The 21,934-nt window shown below is 35.2% G+C and overlaps 1 protein-coding gene across 1 annotated transcript in view; it reads right to left on the bottom strand.

The window, feature by feature from the left end:
• Positions 1-21,934, bottom strand: part of PIBF1 (progesterone immunomodulatory binding factor 1) — a 122,402-nt gene that overhangs the window by 29,550 nt on the left and 70,918 nt on the right. Inside the window, exons 12-15 of the mRNA XM_071550119.1 lie at positions 20,086-20,236; positions 16,050-16,140; positions 11,287-11,389; positions 7,626-7,756 (exon numbers count right to left, since the gene is read on the bottom strand). Coding sequence (XP_071406220.1) covers positions 7,626-7,756; positions 11,287-11,389; positions 16,050-16,140; positions 20,086-20,236 — 476 coding nt within the window. The remainder of the gene's footprint in view (positions 1-7,625; positions 7,757-11,286; positions 11,390-16,049; positions 16,141-20,085; positions 20,237-21,934) is intronic.

Genomic DNA, 21,934 nt, shown 5'->3' on the forward strand with positions numbered 1-21,934 from the left:
TGTTTTGTTTAGTTTTTTTTGTTTGAATGGTAATTTAAATTATCAGAACATTCTATTATTATCTCTTGGTTTCTTCTAGGGAAAATAAGCTTATTTTGTAAGCAAAGTAAGGCTTCTTGTATCTACACTTCTACGTCAATATGTGGATTTCTTTGTTGTATTCATCAGTATTAACAGCACACATTGTTGTCAATATCACCTCTTTTTATACTGCCGTATTTAGAATTCTGAAAATAGCAAATAGGAGAAAGAACAACATCCAGCTCTCCCCTTTTTAGCTGTGTAGTTTCTGCAAAAATTGTAAGTGTATTTTTGTTCTTTTTTATTTTTTATTCCAGGATAATGCATGGGATCAAGTTCGTCCTATGAACCAAGTATCAAAACTGTTTTAGCATGAAAGCATGCTTAACAGCACAATGTCAAGTTTAACTCTAATTGATATTTGGTTTTGTAGTTATAGAATATGAACATTTCAAATAATTAGTGTACACGTTGTGATTCCAGCCAGCAGTTCTCTTATAATTAAATGTATTTTCATATTTAGCCCCAACATCAGTTTCTAACAATAAAGTTCAGACTAATGCATGCATAGCACCACGTTTGTTAAAACAGCCACAGAGATCTTCATGGAAGACCAATGTTATATATGCCATTAGCATGACTTAACTAAATAGGTTGTACAATATAAACTGTAACATAAATCAACAACTATGAAAAATGCAATACTGCATATGGAGGGCAAACATGTAATACTGAATACAGGTCAGGAGTTCAAAAGCAAATGTATTAAAATTTTATAAATGAAACGGAGCAATTACATATGTTGCAAACACAGATTATTTAATATTTCCAGTATATGATCCAGAAATGGTCAACAGAATAAATCAATCTTTAATTGGCTGTGTATCATCCGCTTGTTTCAAATGAACAACATCATCCTTTGCCCCAGAGATTTTCTGGCAGTCCCTTGCAAGGGCTGTATTGTAAATTATAACTGTCAATTCCTTCTAGGCATTCATTAATTCTCAGAAAAATATGTAGGCTTTTGCCAAATTGCTAAGCTGTTTCAGCTATTTAAAAGGAAAGTAATAACTTTTATGAAAAACTATAAAGCTATTTTAATATTTTCAAGAGTTTTGTTTTCTGTCACACTTTTAATCATGATGAAATTGCTGTACTATTTTTTCCTGGGTTCACATGTTGTAATTTAGTGGTATGTTGCCTTTTTGTGGATTTCTGTATTTCCTAAGAACATAAACTAATCCTTCTAGAGGCTTGCAAACTTATTAGAGAAGCAATAATAAAAGTTTCTCCATCACCTGAATAGTGTACTGAATAAGCATAAACATCACTGTTCATGACTAAACCAGAAGTTTATGTTCAAGGTTCAGTTTCATCTACAGAACAGAACCTATTCTACTTATACTAGTAATACCTTCTAAACAATAAGACATTACAGGTGCAAATATATTATCATTCTGTCTGGTAACTGTTAAATGTGTATATGCCTCTTTAGCCATATTCTTTCAGCAGTACAGGAATTATTCCCATCTGTCTGCAATGACAAAAAAGCATAAGTATTGCAAAACTACTAAATCTGAAGTCTGCACATGCTTTGGTAATTCTATATTAATAGGTATGACAGAAAGCACATCAAGTGCTACTAAATGATGTAGAGTTTATGTCCTATATTTGACTATAAACAAATTTAGAACTGCTTCATATGGATCAGTCATGTCCTCCATTTGGTGACAGAGAGTTTTAACTGTCATGCTATTACTCTGAAACCACAATCTATGAGTCTACACAAACCAGATTCTCACAGTAGAGCTCAGGTGTTATAGCTTCCATCTGAAGAGACAGGATCTTCTTGATCAAGAGTAGACCATGCTGGGCTCAAAGTCCTGGTCACTGATTGCCTCACCCTGAGTGTTGGAGAAGGTGCCCTTTGTGAAATATCATATAACTGTAGCCCCAAAAGTCCAGGTTGGAGAACTAACCGAAAAGCAGTGCAGCTCCTGCTTTTCCTGTGTGCTTTTCTAGAAGAACCCAAAATGTCTGAGAGGATATTCTGTTTGTTCCATAATGCTTTTAAAGCTTAGCCAGGTATGAATCCTGGTACCAGGAATCCAGGACTTACCACAGAATACTTGTCATATATATACATGTTGCTCATAGCAACCACTGGCTTGTTTTGTTTTGCTTCACTCAGGATCTAAAGCCAAGGTAGCTTGGATATCAATAAATAAGACATTTTTAGGTTACATCATTTTTCTGGAGAATGGATACTAACATTTCCCAGTTTCAGACTTACAAACCCTTTTCAATTTGGGCAATTAAGACATCTTAATGGTTAAGTTTAAATACATAAGTTACAATCCTGTTCAGAAGCTTCTATTATTAGATATTTTGAATAGTGGACACAGTAAATAAAAATGTGTTTATACATTCATGGGTTTTATTATTACTCCAATTCAGTTTGGAAAAAAAAAGCAGATTTCTTTTTCAGTGAATTGTTCACTCCAAATGCTGTAAGAAATATGGACTGAGCCTGTTAATTTCCCCTTACAGGATGAACTTGAATAGGCCAATCTTGAAAGTTTTTTTTTGCATTTTATGTTCAGATAAAAGTATTACCATCAAAAAATCAAACACAAAGTATACATGAAGGTTTTGTACATGAAACAGAAAATATAATGTAGTCATACAGTGAAGCTACCCTTTCTCTGCAGATTACAGATGTACAGCTCGGAGCAGACAGTCAAATTTTGTTTTTAAGTCATGTAGTTAGAAAGGGAGATAGAAAATGTTTTGCAAATAAAAGTTCTTTAGAAGAGGGAATACATAAATTAGTGCTTTCTCATTGTGCAGCCAAATAATGACAGGTCAGATTTTTCAATGGATTTAGGGGAGCATTGCTTAATGATTTTAATTGGAATGGTTCAGGAGGCTTAAAAAACATATCCATAAAGTGTCCTAATTGAAAATACTTTTTCAAATTGAAAAAAAAAATCCAAACAACTTTTCAAAAGTTGTATTACAGGTCAGAAAACGTAGAGAAAAGGGCATACTTCTACAAATTTTGCTTGGACCATTTCTCAGGTAAACTGAAGTAGTGTTGGAATAAATGATACATATTTCACTGAATGGTAGTGTTCTCATAAAAAGTTCATTGCCTACTCTGTGATGGGAAAAACTCATCTAACAGTGTATGCTGAGTTTTATGTTTGGATGGCAATTAGAAAACCCAAAATATTTAGGTAAGGAACATTTCAGTACAAAGCTTCTTAGTGAGCAAAATCCTTATGTGGCTTCTAGATCTGCCACACAGTTAAGGCTTTTGAGGAGTGCTTTTGGGTAAGTGAACCTCTTTTAAAACCAGCCACTGGTACTGAGAAACTTGAGTAACTGCATTTAAAATAAATATCCCCTCTTTATGAATGAAGTCCTGTTTCATGACTCCAGTTATTTATAAACCTAAATGTTTTTAGGAGAAAATTATGTACTAAAACTACAATTATTTCACTACACACATAAGAATGAAATTCAGAGATTTGTTTTCCCACAGTATGACATAAGTTACAAAGCTTTTATTTTCAAAGGAATGCTAAATGCGTTATTTTCGGTTTTGGCTAAAGAACTGTATAGAGAGATTTCTTTATAATAGCAAGGAGTCATCCTCACATATAGCACTGCTCTTATTAACCATCACTATTTACTTTTATTCACAAGAGTGCTATGTGGTCTATCGTAAATAAGAGGTTACTTAACAGAATATTTTGAGATATGCAGACCACCTATAAATTCATGCTGCAGATGCTCTGTCACTCAAGGGCAGAGGTTTTGTATCTGAAGCATATATGCAGGTTCATGGCTCAGTGCACAAACACACAAAATATTCTGCTCTCAGAGCCACCCCAGTGTTCCTCAAGGCCAAGTGCCAGCACAGCCCCTGGCCTGCCTGGAAGAATTCTAAGGGTATGAGAATGAGAGTGATAGTGAACATTAAGTGTGGGCAACACCTGACAGAGAGTCCATTACCTCTAACAACCTCTCCTTTTCTCTTTGAGTGGTCATACACTTGTGCCTTCACATTGAATCTAAGCAGTGACATCACCACACCTTTAATGACCTGGCGATGGGTCCCTAAGTTGTTCACACCAATAACTAACAGCAATGACAGCTGCTCAGCTAAGCATTTACCACAACTGCAACAGCTCTTGCAGCTCTTGGAGAAGGTATGTCACAGAGCTGTGTGAAAGATGTCCAGAACAGACACATTTCTCAGCAGACCACCAAACTATCTCCAGCTCTAGCAGAATACACTACTTTAAGACCTTAATTCTGTATGGTAAGTATTTTGACTTTTCCTTTCCTTTGCTTTCAGTGAGAAGTTGGATGGAGCTTTGAGCAACCTTTTCTAAGTGGAAGATGTCCTTACCCATGGCAAAGGGGTGGAACTAGATGATCTTTAGAGGTTCCTTCCAATGCAAACCATCCTGTGATTCAGTTTGACAGCTATTGACACAAGCAACCTTGAGCACAATTTGAACAGTCCTGCCAAGTGAGGAAGACATTTTGATGTGGAAGGTCTGAAAGACAGCCTTAACTTTAGTTGTATGACACTTAAGGATGAAGGCACATAAGCTGCTCCAGCTGAAGTGAACTTTGAAGACCACATTGAAAAGAAACTTAGATGGATCTGCAGGACTTCTCAAAAATATTATATCAAAATCATCAGCCCGAATCTGTCTCATTCCTCTTGTAGAGGAATTCTGCTGTCAGAAATGACACTTTAACAGAATTATGAATGTAGAGAATCCTGAACACATCAGTTGCCTGTTAAGAGACCTCATTATAAGTGACTTCAGCCCATATTGTGAAAAAATGGTAAAGATATGGCCCAAGAACGTCCAAAATGAGATTTGTGTCATAGATAGCCTTCTTCATAGCTGCCTTCCTCTTGAGTTGATTTCAACAAGATAGTCTATTTCATGACAGAATCCAGCTTACATCCAGTAGACACCAACAAACCGCAAAACACATGTAAATACAAATTGCTGTAGGTTGCTGCAAAACATTTATAAGGTTGCAAGAAAGTACTGACTCATCATCTTGTGAAATCTGCTGGAATCTAATCACCCCAGGAGTATATTCTAAAAAGATTATTGGCCGTGATCATTGCCTACAGAAGCCAATTATGGATTAAATTCACTTGCACATTAGTCCTTGCTGATCCCTCCACACTCAAATTAAGTGAGATGTGATAGAGAACACTGGCATTCGTAACACAGATGTGACTGCTCTGCTTAGGGAATCCATGCTTTACATAATGCAGAAGCATCTTGATGAGCACAAAACACAAAAACACAACACAAAAAACAACATTCCTCCACCATGGATTCTGCACACTAAACAAAAAGGAAGGAAAATCATGATCAAGCATAGGGCAGCTGTAAGGATAAAACTATGAGGGTGCAGGCATAAAAACATTACATTAATTTTCCAGAGTCTGGTACTCAAATATAAGATTATTAAAAAAATATTCACAAAACTCACTAGTATTTTTTAAAGATCTGTCTGAAAAAAAGAATTTTAATACTATTTTTCTGTCAGCTGGTACTCGTGAAGTTGCTTTTCAGAAATAAAACAAATGCATTTATTATATTTCAAATTTTTAAAAATAATGTACTTTGTGTAACTGTAGCACAAGTTAAACCTCAACTTAGAGAGGCTGCTGCAGAATGGCAATATTAATTATTAATTATAGGTCATGGTTGAAAGAACAATTTCTTTTTGAATTGGTTTTACAAATATTAAAATTTTTCCTCAGCTCTGAGATACTGAGAAACCAGACTTCATAAAACATGTTTAGTGTTTTCACTAATGCTTTTCTAATAGCATGAACATTATCTGCAGAGTTTAGGGCTCTCCTTCAGGAGCATTAATTCTCTGAACTCATCCTCTCAAAAATATTCCACACACAAACCAACAAAATGCTGTTTAATAAACTAAGAGGGGATAGGAATAGTGGGCTAAATCTTTTGATCCAGCAGAGCTTCACTTGGTATATATTTGGTAGGGATTATCATTAATTTCCTTAAATCCCATTCTGATTCAGTTCTGGAATAGCTGGGAGTTAGAATTGTCCACAAAGTAATCTGAAATCACCTAAGGGATCTTTTAATTTAAAACTGTCATCAGCAGATTCCAAAAGGTTATCTTCATCACAAAAGATTGCTTGAATGTAATGGTTCTTGGGTTAGAAATCCCTTCCTCTAACCTTCCTCTCACTTAAGAGAAGGCAAAGGACCAATATTATCAATTTCCACCATATTATGATTTCTCTTGTGTGCCAGGAAATACTATCAATTTAGGACCTTTGTTTTAAACATGGAGTTATAAATAGCAAAATTAGGGAATGCTAATTGTACCAAAAGCCCTAAGACATTAGACTGTTTCCAATCATTTCAGTGGCCTATGAAACTAGGCAAACTTGTGATAGGGGAATAATAGCTGGTTTTATTTCACAAAGAATACTGGGAACTAGAGGAAAGAAACCTATTACCAAAATATTTGATGTAAAAAGTAAGTGCTACCTTTTTTTTTCTACAATATTTTTTGTCAGATCACACTTTCCTCTACAGGAACAGACTAATGGTGAGCACACCTCAGGTTCCCACAGTAGAGTATTGCTGGTATGTTTACCATGGTCACACTGTGGGGAAGATCTATTTTCTTCCTTAACCTGGGGCACTTTAGGATGAAAAAACTTTCCTTTACAATTAATGGAGTGTAACAGGCATCTCTAGGAAATGACTCACTCCATCCAAAATCTGAATTGCTTTTTGGAGACATCACTTCCACCAAGAACTACTAAGGAAAGTTGACCTAAGTCCCTAATTTAGGTACCTTAATTTGCAGGCTAAATTTAGGAAAAATATCTGGGCATATAGATTATTTGCAATGAGCCATATAAACTTCAGAGAATCAATGTTAATAATGCATTTAAGTTCTTACATATTTTAATGCATGAAACATACAGTTTCAGAAATGACCTCACTTATTTACTTCCTTTCTCTTCTACCTTTTGAGAGACTTTTGGACTACTACGTGAATAATGAAAGACATTTTCCTAATACCATAATCTAAAACTGTATGATGCTGGAAAGTTCTTCAGTGGTCAGAGTTCTGACAGATATAACAGCAAATCAGAGTCTCCACTAGAGAATAAGCTGTAGTTGTGCTTGAAATACCCTATGCTGCTGGACTAGTCTATTATTTTTCTCTGCCTTCATTTCTTTATTTTCACTTTTGTACACCTGGTGTGCCATTCTTTCCTTTTACTCTTCTGAACTTTCCTCTGCTTCATGGGAACTCCTCTAAACTCCAAACTCACTTTAAACCTCACTGTCACTGATGCTTTTCCAAACCTAAAGCCCCTTTTTCTGACATTGTGAGTAAAATCATAGGTCCTAGAGTTCCAGCATAAAGACTGGAGTTCATCAGTGATGAAGTGTTACATTTCCCACTTTGTGGCCAATACCCTAATTTTTTTCTAATGATAAACTAATTTTATTTTCAGTTCAAGAGAAAGTAAACAAAAAAACAGTGATTTTAATTACCTGACATCTTTTTCAAGTTGTGTAATATGTTCTTTCTGTAGACTTATTTGAGAATCTCTCTGTTGCACAGTTTCAATGAGATATTTGTATGGCTGTTGTGCTTGGTTCAACAAAGAATTCGCTCTGTCAAGCTGCCAAAAAATAAAAGGTATTACTACTAGAAATTTTGTAAATTATAAAGCCCAATTACTTGAGAATAATTATTGAATTATTATTAGATAGTACTGATTTTTACCAGTTGCATAATAGTATTAACACCAAACTGAAAAAAAGGAAACAAACCACCTTCAAATTAATAAATAGTACATTATGCTCTCACTTTTCTGTGACAGCTTCCATTGATTAAATAACATGAAGCACAGTCAATACCTCTGTGGTGTTATTGACTGGTGACTTTTTAAAAACAGTATAAGATTACAATATAATTTTCAGCTCAGAAATTGAATCTAGATAAAAACACATCACAAATGGAAAAAAAATCCCTTTCTTCTAATGCGTTACTGTGTAGAACAGCAAAATCCAACAAGATGCTTAAAGACTAGTATAAGTAACTGTCATTCCCGTAAGCAGGAAATAACTTTTCTAGCTCTATTCCTTTAACAAATTAGGATCAGTACATTTAAAAAGCTTGCACAATATGGCCTGCATCTTGGGCAATGTAACAAGATCATTCACTAAATTATGTACAGAATTAAGATCACACATCAATAATTAATAGTTTCAGCAGTAAAGAAAAAGAAAAAGCACAAATACAATGTCACAGTGAAGGCTCAAAAAAGGCATTCAGCTTAGTCTATTTTTCATTTAGATATAACTTTTACTGTATACTGACTCACTAGTTGCTTTTTAGGTCACCCACAGACTGTACTAGCCTTCTGGACAAAAGGTACCCTCTATCCATAAGTTCTGGCACTGCTGCTCAAATCTCTGCAAAGTTAATTAATTCCAAAATTCGATTGGACTCTAGATGTAGTACTTGCAGATCACTACTATGCAGAAGCTGATATATAGCCTTCCGCTTATTTAAACTGAGAGTAACAAAGTGAGTTGCAGAGGCAATAAATGGATTATTACTAACTGAGGATCTTTCTTGAATCAGGTCATGAGCATTCCTTTATTCTGTTTGTCCTAGGCAACAAACCTGTAGTATAAAGAAAGTCTCAATTCCTACTTTAACATTGCAGGTCACTGCTATACAAAGCATCAGGGAAAATTCTTTTCTAATGCTGTATCACACCCTCAAAATAAGACAGGATCCTGTCCCTGAAGTTAAGTGAAACCTGACAAACTATAATAGGATTAACTGAAGGCTGACAAGTTTTTTTTTTTTCAGTAGCTGAGCTTTTCCATAGGGTTCCAACTTTGAAGTAAGTACAGAATATCAGACTTCCTTTAAATGAATGAAATATTGGAAGCGTCAGTATTTTCTTCTTGGTAATGCTAAGCTTTCCCAGAGGATCAATATGATTTCCTTCTATAAAGCTCAATAGCAATTGTTTTGAGGGCAGATCAAAAGAAGTGTCTTAGAGCAATCCACGTAGTTACTGCATTAGTTTTCTCTTCCATCTTCCTTTAAATAGCTAAAAATCCTCAGTTGTATGTATCTTAAATATAGTATTGAAATACCAGTACTTAATCCAAGTTCAAAAGAAAAGCTGATAAAATCACTTTTGTATCAACTTTTTATCCATGTTCCAGATTTCATCTGAACAAAATGTCTATCAGGAGAATAATAATGGGCTACCTAGGCACGCTGTAGCTTACAGGATCTGTTCTGTTCTTAAAAAAACAAATCAAGAAAAGACGGTAGCTTGGAGTAAAAATCTATCTTGGCTCAGTGAATGATGTAAAGACAGCAAACACAAGTTTAAGAACTTTAATTATATATAAAACCAAAAATAGATAGCGATCAGCATAAAATATGACATGCTGGAAATTTACCACAGGAGCTACAACTTCAAGGGGAAAGTTGATACTAACAGACAAAAAATGGGAGCAAACAAATTATAGAAACTATACAACCCAATATGGTAGGGATAGAGTAAAACTGTATATAATGTAGATGAAAGCACACAAGTTTTCAATAAAATTCTTTGTCCATCTGTTTGAAAACAAGTCAGATGATCAGTTTGTGTAACATGAGAATGATGAACTATTTTCCACTCTACTATATTCACAAGTGTAAATTCTTTGTGCACATATTGAAGGATGACAATCAGTATGGCTTAAGTAATTGTTGTCAAACAAAACTACCTATAATCACATGCAAAATCTAAAAAAAGGAAGAAATAAATCTGATGAAGTGTTCAGACCTGAATGGCAGACATGAATTTAACTGAAAGCAGGTCTTAAAAGATTTTGTTTACACAGAAGAGTTTGATGTTGGTGGACTGTGCACTAGCTATCTGCAAAATGTTTAATGTAATGGATTACATTCTGATTTAGACTGTTCAATTATATGATAAAAATCAAGAACTTAGTGGCAGAATAAAAATGAGGTGAAGATGTTCCAGTGGAATTTAGCCTGAATTAGAACTAAGGTCACTTAGATCTTTCAGGAGTGATCTAGAAGCAAATGTAAAACTAATGTCAGTAAGAAATGTATTGAAGTGAAAACGAGAAAGATTTAAGATAAAGAACAGTGATAAGGAAGAATACCAAGCATAACAATAGATTCACCAATATCCTGATGTCTTCAACTAAAGATTTGAATGAATATGTTTTAGTCAAATACAAATTACAATGGTATACCTAAGAAAAACATGGAACAAATTTCAGTATTGGTTAAAACCCCCCTAAACTTCACTGTTCATGTAGCTTTTATTGAAAGACTATTTATAATCATATAGATACATATTAAATACATAAAATTCATAATATAAAAACATTTGAAAAATTAATTGAAAATTAAAAAATATTTGAAAAATTCAAGTATTTGCACTGGGAACTACTGGGGTGTAGTAATCCTAATTTATAATTATCATGGCTTTAAAAATCAAACTGTTAAACCACATTCTTGAAATTGTAAGCCTAGAAATTCCATATGGTGGCAATATCTAATAGTAAACATAGTTGTTCTTTGGTTCCTAAGAGAATGTTCAGACAATCTTAAAAATATTTCAAAAAATTAGTTTGTCCTAATTCTGGGACATTTCAAGCTGAGTTTTGTTTAGTGTTTGTTCTCTACATCAAAGTAAAATTTCATTTCAGGTATTATATACAGAATTTTAAAAGACCATTAAATTAAACTTATTGTAAGAAATACTCAAAAACTGAACAGTGTAGAAAAGGATTTACAGATATGTCTTCAAAAGTGTTTTAAGAAAAGAGCTGTATAGAAAATAATAATATATTCACTGAACAATTACGTATCAAACAGAACAAACTAGTCTGGCTAGCTGGTCTTCTGTTCAGAAATCAAAACCTTGTCTGTCTGTCTCACATTCTTGTTTAGCCTGTAAAGTAATCCCTCTTTCAATACTAGTTTCAAAATGCAATAAAACTTCTTTAAAAACTTTTATCATAGAGTTTTTGTTAATTATGAGGCCATTTTTTACATCAGATAATAGACACTGTTTAGAAAATAATTCACTTTATGAACAGCTGTTCTGCAATGTTTATAGTGTCCACTGAGTTGAATTTTTGTATAGCAGTACTTTACCTCTTGTGAAATCTGTGTTACTTGTTCCTTCTCACGTTCCAGATCTTTGACAAGCAATGAGTTTTGCTTTTCTAGTTGCAGTAATCTTCTTGCCAAGTGGACACTGTACCAATAAAAAGCAAGCTCAACTTGAACTTTTTCCAAAATAGGCAAAAGAAATTCTCACATTTATACTTCAGAATTTGATTGCCTAAATTCCTCACCAATGCTAAAGTACTAATATATATCAACTACATGGTTAAACGTGCTGCATGGTCAAATTTAGAAAAACAATGAAAATATTACAAAATTTAACAGCACTAAAATAGCATTTCCACAGTTATGCCATTTTAATATTTTATACAATGTAATTACCTATATAATTTGTCCAATACCATGCAGTTGCAGTAATACTGTCAAAAATGCTTCATCTGAGTATTTACTTTTTAGGAACTTTACAGAATCACTGTAATAGACTTAAAAATATTTTATAAAAACCACACATCACAATATACATTTTATAGTGGAACACTGAAAAATGTACTATTTTATCATTTTCAAAACAGAGGCAAAATGATTTTGTCTGACATTTAATATGACAAATAATTAAATGTTATTGACACGTTTGTTTTAAGTAGACTCTTACGTACAGTCACAAATTAACTTTGAAGAGTAAGGAGCATTGAGTTACTTCAACAACCTAGTTAAACATAAGATCCGCAATCTCTTGCACGCTTCATACCCCAAATCAAGAATTTATCCTCAGTTTAACAGCACAGATCCATAGGCAGCACTGGGAAGATTCAATATGCAATTTCAGAGCCTACTTCCAGACACCTAACCTAGTCTTCCGAACTATTATTAATCACAGTATCACAGAATGGGTAGAACTGGAAGGCGTGACAGTGGGTCATCTGGTCTGACCTCCCTGCTCAGGCAGGGTCAGTCTAGAGCACATTGCACAGGATTGCATCCAGAGGGAACTTGAATATCTCCACAACCAGTTCTTGACCATAATACTTGAATCTATGAGAGGGTAAGTGGTTTAAAGCAGACTGACAGGGAGATTATATTTACCCTTAAGATGAGGTTTATAGTGTGTAAAGCTAATTGAGTGTATAAAGTTTCTCTGAAAATTTGACCAGTAATAACCTCCGCTGCCTCAGTAAAATGGAATACACTTTTAGATTTGGCAGAAGTCTTATTATTTTTCACCTGTGTCATAAACCTACCCTTTCATGCAGAAATCTTGTACTTTCTCCTACTGTGAGACGAACCACTTGCTATTTTCAATAGCTTTTACCATGAAGTTGGTTCTCAGTTCCTTCTACAAGGAGCATTAAATGACTGTGTAAACAATAACTGAGAAAACCAAAATGTAATTCTCCTAACTAGTTATTTAGATTTTTATTTAGGAGATATATGGGTTCAGATCTCATCTAACACAAAAGAGAAATGAACCACTTCTTTGACTAGTAGCTATTAGAGTGTAAGGAAAAACTTGGACACCTTCCCATAGCAACTTGAGGAATGTAGCCCATCATAACTTTCCCAGATACAATTATTCAGTGAACTTGACCTGAATTTGCAAGTATTTAAGGATAACACAAATACATCTTTCAAGTACTTTGACCAGTTTAAACTTGTAACAAAGGGACGAAAGGACTGCTCTGAAAATACATCTCATTCTGGAAATCTTTTATTACAACTTATATTTGAAAATTATGCAGTGCCCAAGAATGTGATAATTTATTGTTAGCAAATGACTAGACTCATCCTGGTAGTATTCTGCATTTTCTCATTAACACTCTCCCAAGATGTTCCTAGGCATGGTTGAGAAGTTAGCCTGGGCAAGCAAATCATTGCCAATACGTTGTTCACATGCAGCTGCACAGAGAATTTTGTTTTATGGAAATGGACCACTGCATGCCATTTGGTCTTGATGCTGCAGAGTGTTCCCAAGCATGTTCCCTTTAGTACTCTGGGTGTATAGTGCCTATGTCCCAAGTAATGAAACAGTTGTTACTGGCAAGTATGTATGTATGGTCAAACGTCGTGAAGGAAGATTTGGGAAGGGCTCTCCCCACGTGGGTGTGCCCTTCCAGCCTGTGCGGTGGATTTTTTAGGTGAGGCACAGCATGCACAGAACTGGCCCCACTGTTTAAGTCCTCAGGTCCATTCACCACGGCTGAGAAAGCTTGGATTGTGACAGTAAAGTCCTTGGGACTGTCACAGCACCCGGTACTAACCGGGGCTGACCCTGCTGGGCGTCCGAGATCTGATGGGATTGGATGGCAGGGAGGCATTGAACTGCCAGAGGACGGTCCCCACTGAGACTCGAACTCACGACCTTGAGATTTGGAGTCCAGAGTGCTCTCCATTACACCATGGGACCACCCTTACTGACAAGTAGGCAAAGAGGTATAGACCCCACAATGCACTATGCTTGAAAACCTGAGTTTGTACAAGCCTTTAGCGACTAAAGGCCATGATGTGAACTTAAAAGAGCTCTTCCTTTAGAATCCCATTGTCTGGGATTAAAGAGCAGGTAGTGGACTCCAGAAAGATTACTCATATTTGTAATAGATTCTCTTTCCTTACGCAGCTTGAGAGAGAAAACTTATCTGTGTTTCTTTAATGGCTCTAAACATAGAAGCTGGTGTCACAGAGTCTTTGTTTAAAAACTTTGGGAGCCAAAGGCATCATACACATTTTCTGCATGGCAGTTTTCCTTGAATCAAAACAGCAGATAAACCATACACAGAATTGTATGACTTTTAAAATATTTTAAATTTTAAAAGATAAAGAAAGTCTATGAAGTCTAAAACCATTACAAAAGATTAAATCAGTTTTATTAGTCAATGCATTTTGGAACAATGACATGCTGAATGGCAGAACCACTTCCAAGCTCAGAAGGTGTCTTTTAAGGATACCTGAAATCCTGGCCTACTGATCATAAGATTCAGCATTCAATAGTGATTTAGTAGAATTCTTACATATGTAAATACTCCAAATTGAATCTAGTAAGGTAGGAAAAAAGAAGGATCTAAGCTGAAACTGAGAAGAATTCCCCAACTATTGACAAAAGAGGAAGAAATTGAACTTTTAGGAATGATGCTAGAGGATTCTCAACAGTCTCCTAAATCAGACATATTCAACATACTCAATAGGGTTGCGGAAGTTTTTCCACACCCCTACAGCCCCATTCTTTTCTTCTTCTTCTTCATTTTTATGCACTATATAAAGAGAAATCTTATGAGGAAACAATATGAAGAGGCTTAAAAGAGCAAATTAAGCCATGCCAAAGGTAAGCACTACACAAATTTTTTATATTAGTCAGCAATATGTAAGTTGGTGGACAATAGGTCTAATTTGACTGAAAATCATAGCAACAACACTCAAAAAACAAATATATAGGGCAGATGAAGTAGTAAGTGGCCCATAAATCTTTGCTGAGTATATGAACAGACCATCATTTGCCCTTAATTCTCATTAGTAACTTTTGACATTAAATGTCCTCTGTCATGGAGAAGGCAAGGGTTAAGAAGACAAAATTATAAAATAATACTAGCAGTAAAAACCAGCTATAAATGACAAAAACTGCTATTACAGCTTCTGAATGCTAGAAATGTACACTGTGAAGCTATGCTACATGTTCACCCTGCCTTTATACTCTTCTTGGTGATGGGGGAGTTTCACATTTTGATCAAAGCCTACCGAATAGTACAAATAATGCAGCTCACTTTCCTGCACTTGAGCAAATTGTAGGCAAACTCAAATTTCATGGCATAAGCCTAATCCTACGAGAACCACCATCCTAATTTTGAACAAGAGCAAAAGTTTTGCTGTGGTCACAGTTTAAAAGTATAAATAAATCCACATTAATAAAATCATTAAAGTTGCAAAAGACCCCCAAGATCATTGAGTCCAACCTGTGACCAAACACCATATTGTCAACTAGACCACAGCACGAAGTACCACAACTACTTGTTTCTTGAGCCCTTCCTGGGATAGTGACTCCACCATCTTCCTGGGCAGTCTGTTCCAATGCTGAACAACCCTTTCTGTGGAGAAATTGTCAAACCTGAACCTCCCATGGCACAGCTTGAGGTAATTTCCTCTTGTTCTGTTGTTAGTTGCCAGGGAGAAGTGAGTCACAGCCACAACACACGGGCTCACAATGAGCCATTCAAATGTCACTATTATTTCTTAAAGACAATGCATAATTCAAATTTATTATTTAAAAATGAATATGATCAAGAGGTATTCTATTCACTTACACGTCATTTTAGTCTATTGATCAAGCTATGAAATTGGCCAAGTCAGAGCAAACTGAAAAGTGTAAGTGGAATCAGATCCTGTATTCATAAATATGAAATAGAGATGTTCTGAAAACTTGTCCTTCTTAATTTCCTGGCATATGTGTTTTTCTTACCATTAAATACAATAATTTTTAGGGTATTAGTAATACATTTCCTATTATATAAATGTAAACAATGTAACTAATCTGTTTTTACAGCTGCTTAGTTTTGTACAATTAAAATTAATCTCTCTGAAAGTCAATGAAAAGAGATCTTAAAATGACTTAGAAAAACATATATGCTCATTCATATGCATCAACCACATTAACAGGTCCTAGTCCTCAACCTATTCCCACATAAATACGTAATTAAAAAAACCTCCTTATGTTAATCAAATTGGCTGGATTCTAAGACAAAACATAATGAACGTATCTTCAGTTTGTTTCTCTTGAACAAGTAAATTCAGGAGTTACTTTTCTTTACCTTTGCTTCAGTCGTCTTTTGGCTGTTGTAGGAACATTAGCACCATATCCATATGAGAAGAGAACCCTTTCAGCTTCAACTTCATCTTCCACTGTGAAAAATTGCAGAAAGGTTCTGTTGAAGGACAGTGCCAGAACTTAAAAACTTCTAAGCAATTCTATTTATAACTGCACACGCAAAAACATTTTTAGAAGCTAAATTTTCAGTTGGTATAACCTTCTGGACTCGAGTGAAACAATTTTGTTCATAAATAGCATTAATACAGTGCCATTCTTTAACTTCTTACAACACTTTTTATTTTTAAGAGTAACATAAGATATGCAATATGAACAAAAAGGAAAAGAGGCCAGAGTCCTTGAGCATTCATACTGTTGGTATGGTCACAAAATATATGCTAACAGTATAAGTTTAATTCAGCAGTAGAGAGTTAGATTGTTGAAGTTTTTTCTAGAGAATTAATTTTCTGTGCCTATATTAGGATGTAGAGGAAAATAAAATTAGGAAGTGTTTAAGGTGACAGGACATAACTAAGTCCATGGGACCAGAAGGGACACATCTGATGTTGCTGAGGGAGCTGATGTCACTGTGAAGTTTCTTTTTGAAAGACTGGTGATCAAAAAACTCACCAGACATGAGGAAAACAAATGCCATGAACATCTTCAGAGAAGGGCAAGGAGATTCTTATGTTTATGCAAAGTAAAAATATATAAAAAAAACTCTGCCTCCATAGATGACTGATTTTTGAAAACGCATTTCTAGGGAATTTAACTACACTGGAATTGCTTTGAAAAGGAATCCAAATGGCAGCAAGATTAAATTGTGTACAGATTTCCATATTTCAGCTTGTGAAATTCATGTTTCCTCTCTCCTGTATTATGAAGTGGGCCAGAAAAAAAAGGAAAGAAAGGAAATAAAAGTGTGTGTGAGTTATAGGCAGGGGCAGAGAGACAGAGACAGTGAAGAGGGGTAAAGGGGGACAATGAGAAAAGTGGAGTGGCAGGAGAAAAGGAGGGAACACAAGTGAACACCAGCCTAGGCAGCACACAACAGCTTTGATGAATCAAGTAGCTGGGAACAGAAGAAACAGATTGAGAGTCCTATCTGACTAATCTTTCCTCATGCTCAAGTGCTTCAAAATCAGAAATACCTTCACTTCTCAACAACTTGCACAATGCTAAAGCTTTTGTCCTCACTTGTCTAATACCCTTGTAATGCTACTTTAAAAAAGGATTCTTAAAACACATTTAGAAAGAGAAAAGCCTCTAGGAGAGCACTTGTGGTAAGTCACATATCTAGTTACCTGAAAAACAATACAGAAATTCCAGTAAGTATGACAGAAAAAGTTTACTAATGTGGCTCTACAAAGGCACCAGAACTTCAGAGCTATCTTAAACATGACAGGGAATTCTCCAGTGCTGTTAAACTCTTCGGGTTCAGGAAAAAATAATTTAGCCTGCCTTTGTCAATATGCTTCTTTTTGATTACAAATCAGTGTTGCATGGTGCAGAAAAACAACAGTAAGTTCCTGCCCTGTAAATTTTATATCTGTCAGAAATGTCCAGTAAATGTCAGATCATGAATGCAAGCACAAAAAAATTTTAAATGTTGTAGGTATCAAGTCAAGGTAATGTTCTCTATCACTGTGTGCTTCTCGTATCTCCTCATGACATTCCAGGCTCTTCACCTGACTTTGTGATGGAAAACATATATACTACAAGTTTGGGGACACTGATTAATGACAGTTTTTTACACTATTTAGCAAAAAAGTGCCATTGTGAGAATACAGATTGGTTCAACCTTTTTCTTAGAAAGATACTAACTTGTGGAAGCAAGAAAAATCAAACAACTAGTTTACAACAAAAATATGCTAGAGTGAAGATTTTACCCTGAAAAGGAAGATTAGACAAATGCCAAGAAAGTTTACTTTTGTTATGCATATGGAAATCACTCAGATGCTGTAAGAAGTGGCTGTATAAATTCTTGATACACTGTTTCATATCATTTCAATATTAAAAAAGTGAGGCATAATGATGGGAGAGTAACAGTAAAAATTCAGTGATCTCTTCCACATGCACATTTTTCAAAGAAACAATTATTTAAAATATATACCTCTCAAAGCATACATATATTATATATATATATTATATGACAAAAGCCACCCCACATGTGCAAATACACAGTTTATTAAAAAGTCCAGAGAACCCAACCCCCACTGGCATCCCCAAATACTGTAAAACAGGAGAGGCTTCCTGACTCAACGGGAAGAAAAAAATATTATATACTATTTAAAAATAACGAAGTGACCACAGGACTGAAGATTAATCCTATTATTGCTAAACTTTGTAGAAAGTTCTAATTGCCTTCTACACAATGCTTCAGTCTAAATTATATTCCCCAAAAGACAGACTGAAGTCTTCCTCTAACACATTGACTTTGAAAAATACTTTTACTTCCTTTCAACTATTTTTCTACCTTTAGCTATTTATGACACCTAAATATCAGGACATAATTGGCCTCACAGGAAGAAGTATATTTGTCTTGCCCTTCAAAGTTTTTTTAAAAAAGATACTTTTTTCTTCCTTTTCCTCAGATACTAGTCTTATAGTATTAATGCTAACTTTGTATATCAAATACACTATAATAATAGAAAGTTCATTATTAAATAGAAAGTATATTGAAATAATATTAAACTGTAACACCTTTTTTCCTCCAATGAAATCAGAAAATAACTCATTATATTTTACAAGAACACTTCATTTGGAAACTTTTATTTCTTTAAGTCATATTGTAGCATAGACTGTAAGCTGTAATTCAAATAGATACTTAAGAAGAAGTTATGAACTATTTAGTTCTACAAAATGTTTACTGCCATCCCAAGATGCATGAGAAAACGTAAACGAGTGTGAACAAAAACCCAGCATTCTTCACTCTATCTTGTCCTTGGAAAAAATGAAGGTAAGATCCAAGAATTCTTTATTAATACATAAATACTCCTTAGGCAAGTTTATATTTACACTTCAAAAAACATGTTACCAACTAAACATAAGCATGTATATAGCAAACATGCTTATGGCCAGGCTGGAACCTTTGGGTAGTCAGGGCATTCTAAGTATGAGCTGCAGTGTATAAAATTAATAAACAATGTGCAGTTTAATTACTAAAAATACCCTGACATCACTGCATCTTGGTAATACATACTTTGCTGTATACTATTCTTTACATACAAAGCTTATGCAATAATTTTCCACCTGGACCACATAAAATGTGACTTTTTTGGAGGAGCAAAGAAAGAGGACAAGAAGACAGTTGAATTAGTTTGAAATCTTAGAATGCTATACTCTAGTTACAAACAGGCTAAAAGACTTCAAGATTACAGTCATAGTTTCAAATTAGAAATTACTTGCTTTGTAGATTCATTTAGGCTGAGAATCAAATTAATAGAGGTTTCACAGAAATTTTGCTGTGTTTGAGAAAAGACATTTTTAATTTTGCCAATCAGAGACAAAAATTTTCAAGACTAATCAGATATGAATTTAATCAATGGTTTAGTACTCAATACAGACTGAGATTCAACAAACTATTACTTAATGTCCAATTATTATTAATACAACACAAGGAAGAACCTTCCAATTGATTAAAGACTTCACATTAATCAGGTATTATGAAACCTACATTTGTCTGTCAACAAAGAGGGTCTCCTGATACTTAAACTATGTTTAAATAATAGCAGAATTCTAAAAACCATATCCAATTATAATGCATTATTAGAATAAGGAGATAAGAAATGATGAAATACTGAGATGATTTTTAATAAACACAAACTTAGACATATGGATGTTTGATACACAACTACAGATACATTTAGAAACCTGTCATTAATATTTTCTATCAAAATAATAATGGCCTTTTACTTCTCAGACATAAGGAAGGAGAATGACAGGCACTGTATTACTTTCCAAGTGCCATGAGAAAAAAGACATCTTGTCATAATGCCAGAAACACCTACAGATGGAGTATAACTCGTGACAGAACTTACTTTCTGCTGTCTGCAATATTATCTCATCAAGCTCTTTTTCAAGTTTTTCGTAAGTATCTAGTCGTGCCTGAAACTCAGAATTCTGTGTTTGAAGCTCAATAATGCGTGTTTCACTGGAAGACTGAAGACTATAAAATTCCTTCGTAAGCACCTGGGAAAGTGAATAATGGAAAGATCAGGGATTCAGCATTACAGCTATTTTTGAAAGAGACAAAATATAAGATATGTAAAATGTGTAGCAGTGTGATATTAAATATTTCATGTAACCTTTGCACAGAAAAGATTAAAAAACTTTAAAAAGCAGTTATTTCTCAATTATGTGATCTTGCACAGATTACACTCTTGGGTTATATCACTTATGCCTATTTCCTAAGGCCTAATAACTCTAAGAATCAGTCTGAAAAAGCTGCAAGAAATTCAAAAAAAAGTCAGGAAAATCAAGGTAACAGGAAAAAATTCACATGCAGCAGTCCAGACAGCACAAATGCAATTACTTTTGTTGCTTAACTGGATTCAGATTTCAGTTATCAATTTTTTAAAACAAAAATCTCATATTCAGAAGTAAAAGTTATGAAAGCTGTAATAATAACTGAAGTTTGATACAGTGCTTGATAATAGGAAACAACTTTGACCAAGTAAGTAGACAACAACCTGGAATAAGAAAACTCTGGCAACTAAAATAGTCATCTACATGCTTTACAGAAAAAATCCCACCAAAACAGGTAAAGTAATAACCAGTGGTACTGCAGCTAAATTTAATACTAGTTTCATAAGTAAAAAATCACAAACATTCAGAACGACAAGTGAATATAGATTTTGAAATACAGAAATATATGCATAATGTACACAGCAGTAACACCAGATTCAAAGTCAAAACCACTAAAAAATGCACAATCCGTAGAGAAACAAGGCACTTGAATATGAAAAGATTGGTCCAGCATCATCATCATGGCTCGGCTTCGCGAACGAAGATTTGAGAAGGGCACTACCCACGCTTGCTGCAAGCGTGCTGGTGGCTAAAAAGGCCAATTCGGGATAGGCAGGTCCGGTCACAAAAGGCACAGCGGAACGTCTCCCTGGGTGACACTGGCAAGGAAAGGTTCTTTCTGCGTTGTCTTTTCTCCTCAAGACTGACTCTCCGTGTATTCTCAAAGGAAGCAGCAGCGTCGTGAATGGTGTCTCTCCATGAATCCTGATTGGAGGCCAGAGTGGACCATTGGTGGCAGTCAATATGGCCAAGGCTGAGGTGTTGTTTCAGGCAGTCCTTGTATCTCTTCTTTGAGGCTCCTCTCTTGCGGCAGCCGGTGGCAAGTTCACCATAGAGCACAATCTTCGGAAGGTGGTGATCCTCCATCCTGGAGACGTGCCCTGCCCAGCGTAGCTGCGTTCTCATCAGCATGGCCTCGATACTGCTGACCCCTGCCTGTTCAAGAACAGACACATTGGTCACGTAATCAGACCAGTGGATGTTTAGGATTGAACAGAGCCAGCGCTGATGGAAGCATTCGAGAAGCCGCAGGTGGTGGTGGTAGATGACCCATGATTCAGACCCATATAAAAGAGTAGAGAGTACAATGGCTCTGTAGACACTGATCTTTGTACTTTTCTTCAGGTGTTTATTGGACCAGACTCTTTTATGGAGTTTTCCGAAGGCTCTGTATGCCTTTGCTAGCCTGTTGTCTATCTCTTTGTCAATCTTACCGTCTGAGGAAATGATACTTCCCAGATAGGTGAACTGCTGGACTGACTTAAGCTCTGAATTGCCTATGGTGATGTGAGGATGATGGAAGACTTCTTGAGGTGCAGGTTGGTAGAGAACTTCCATCTTCAGGCTGACTTCCAGCCCCAA

This window comes from Pithys albifrons, chromosome 1 (assembly GCF_047495875.1).
Source record: "Pithys albifrons albifrons isolate INPA30051 chromosome 1, PitAlb_v1, whole genome shotgun sequence".
Taxonomy (NCBI): domain Eukaryota; kingdom Metazoa; phylum Chordata; class Aves; order Passeriformes; family Thamnophilidae; genus Pithys; species Pithys albifrons.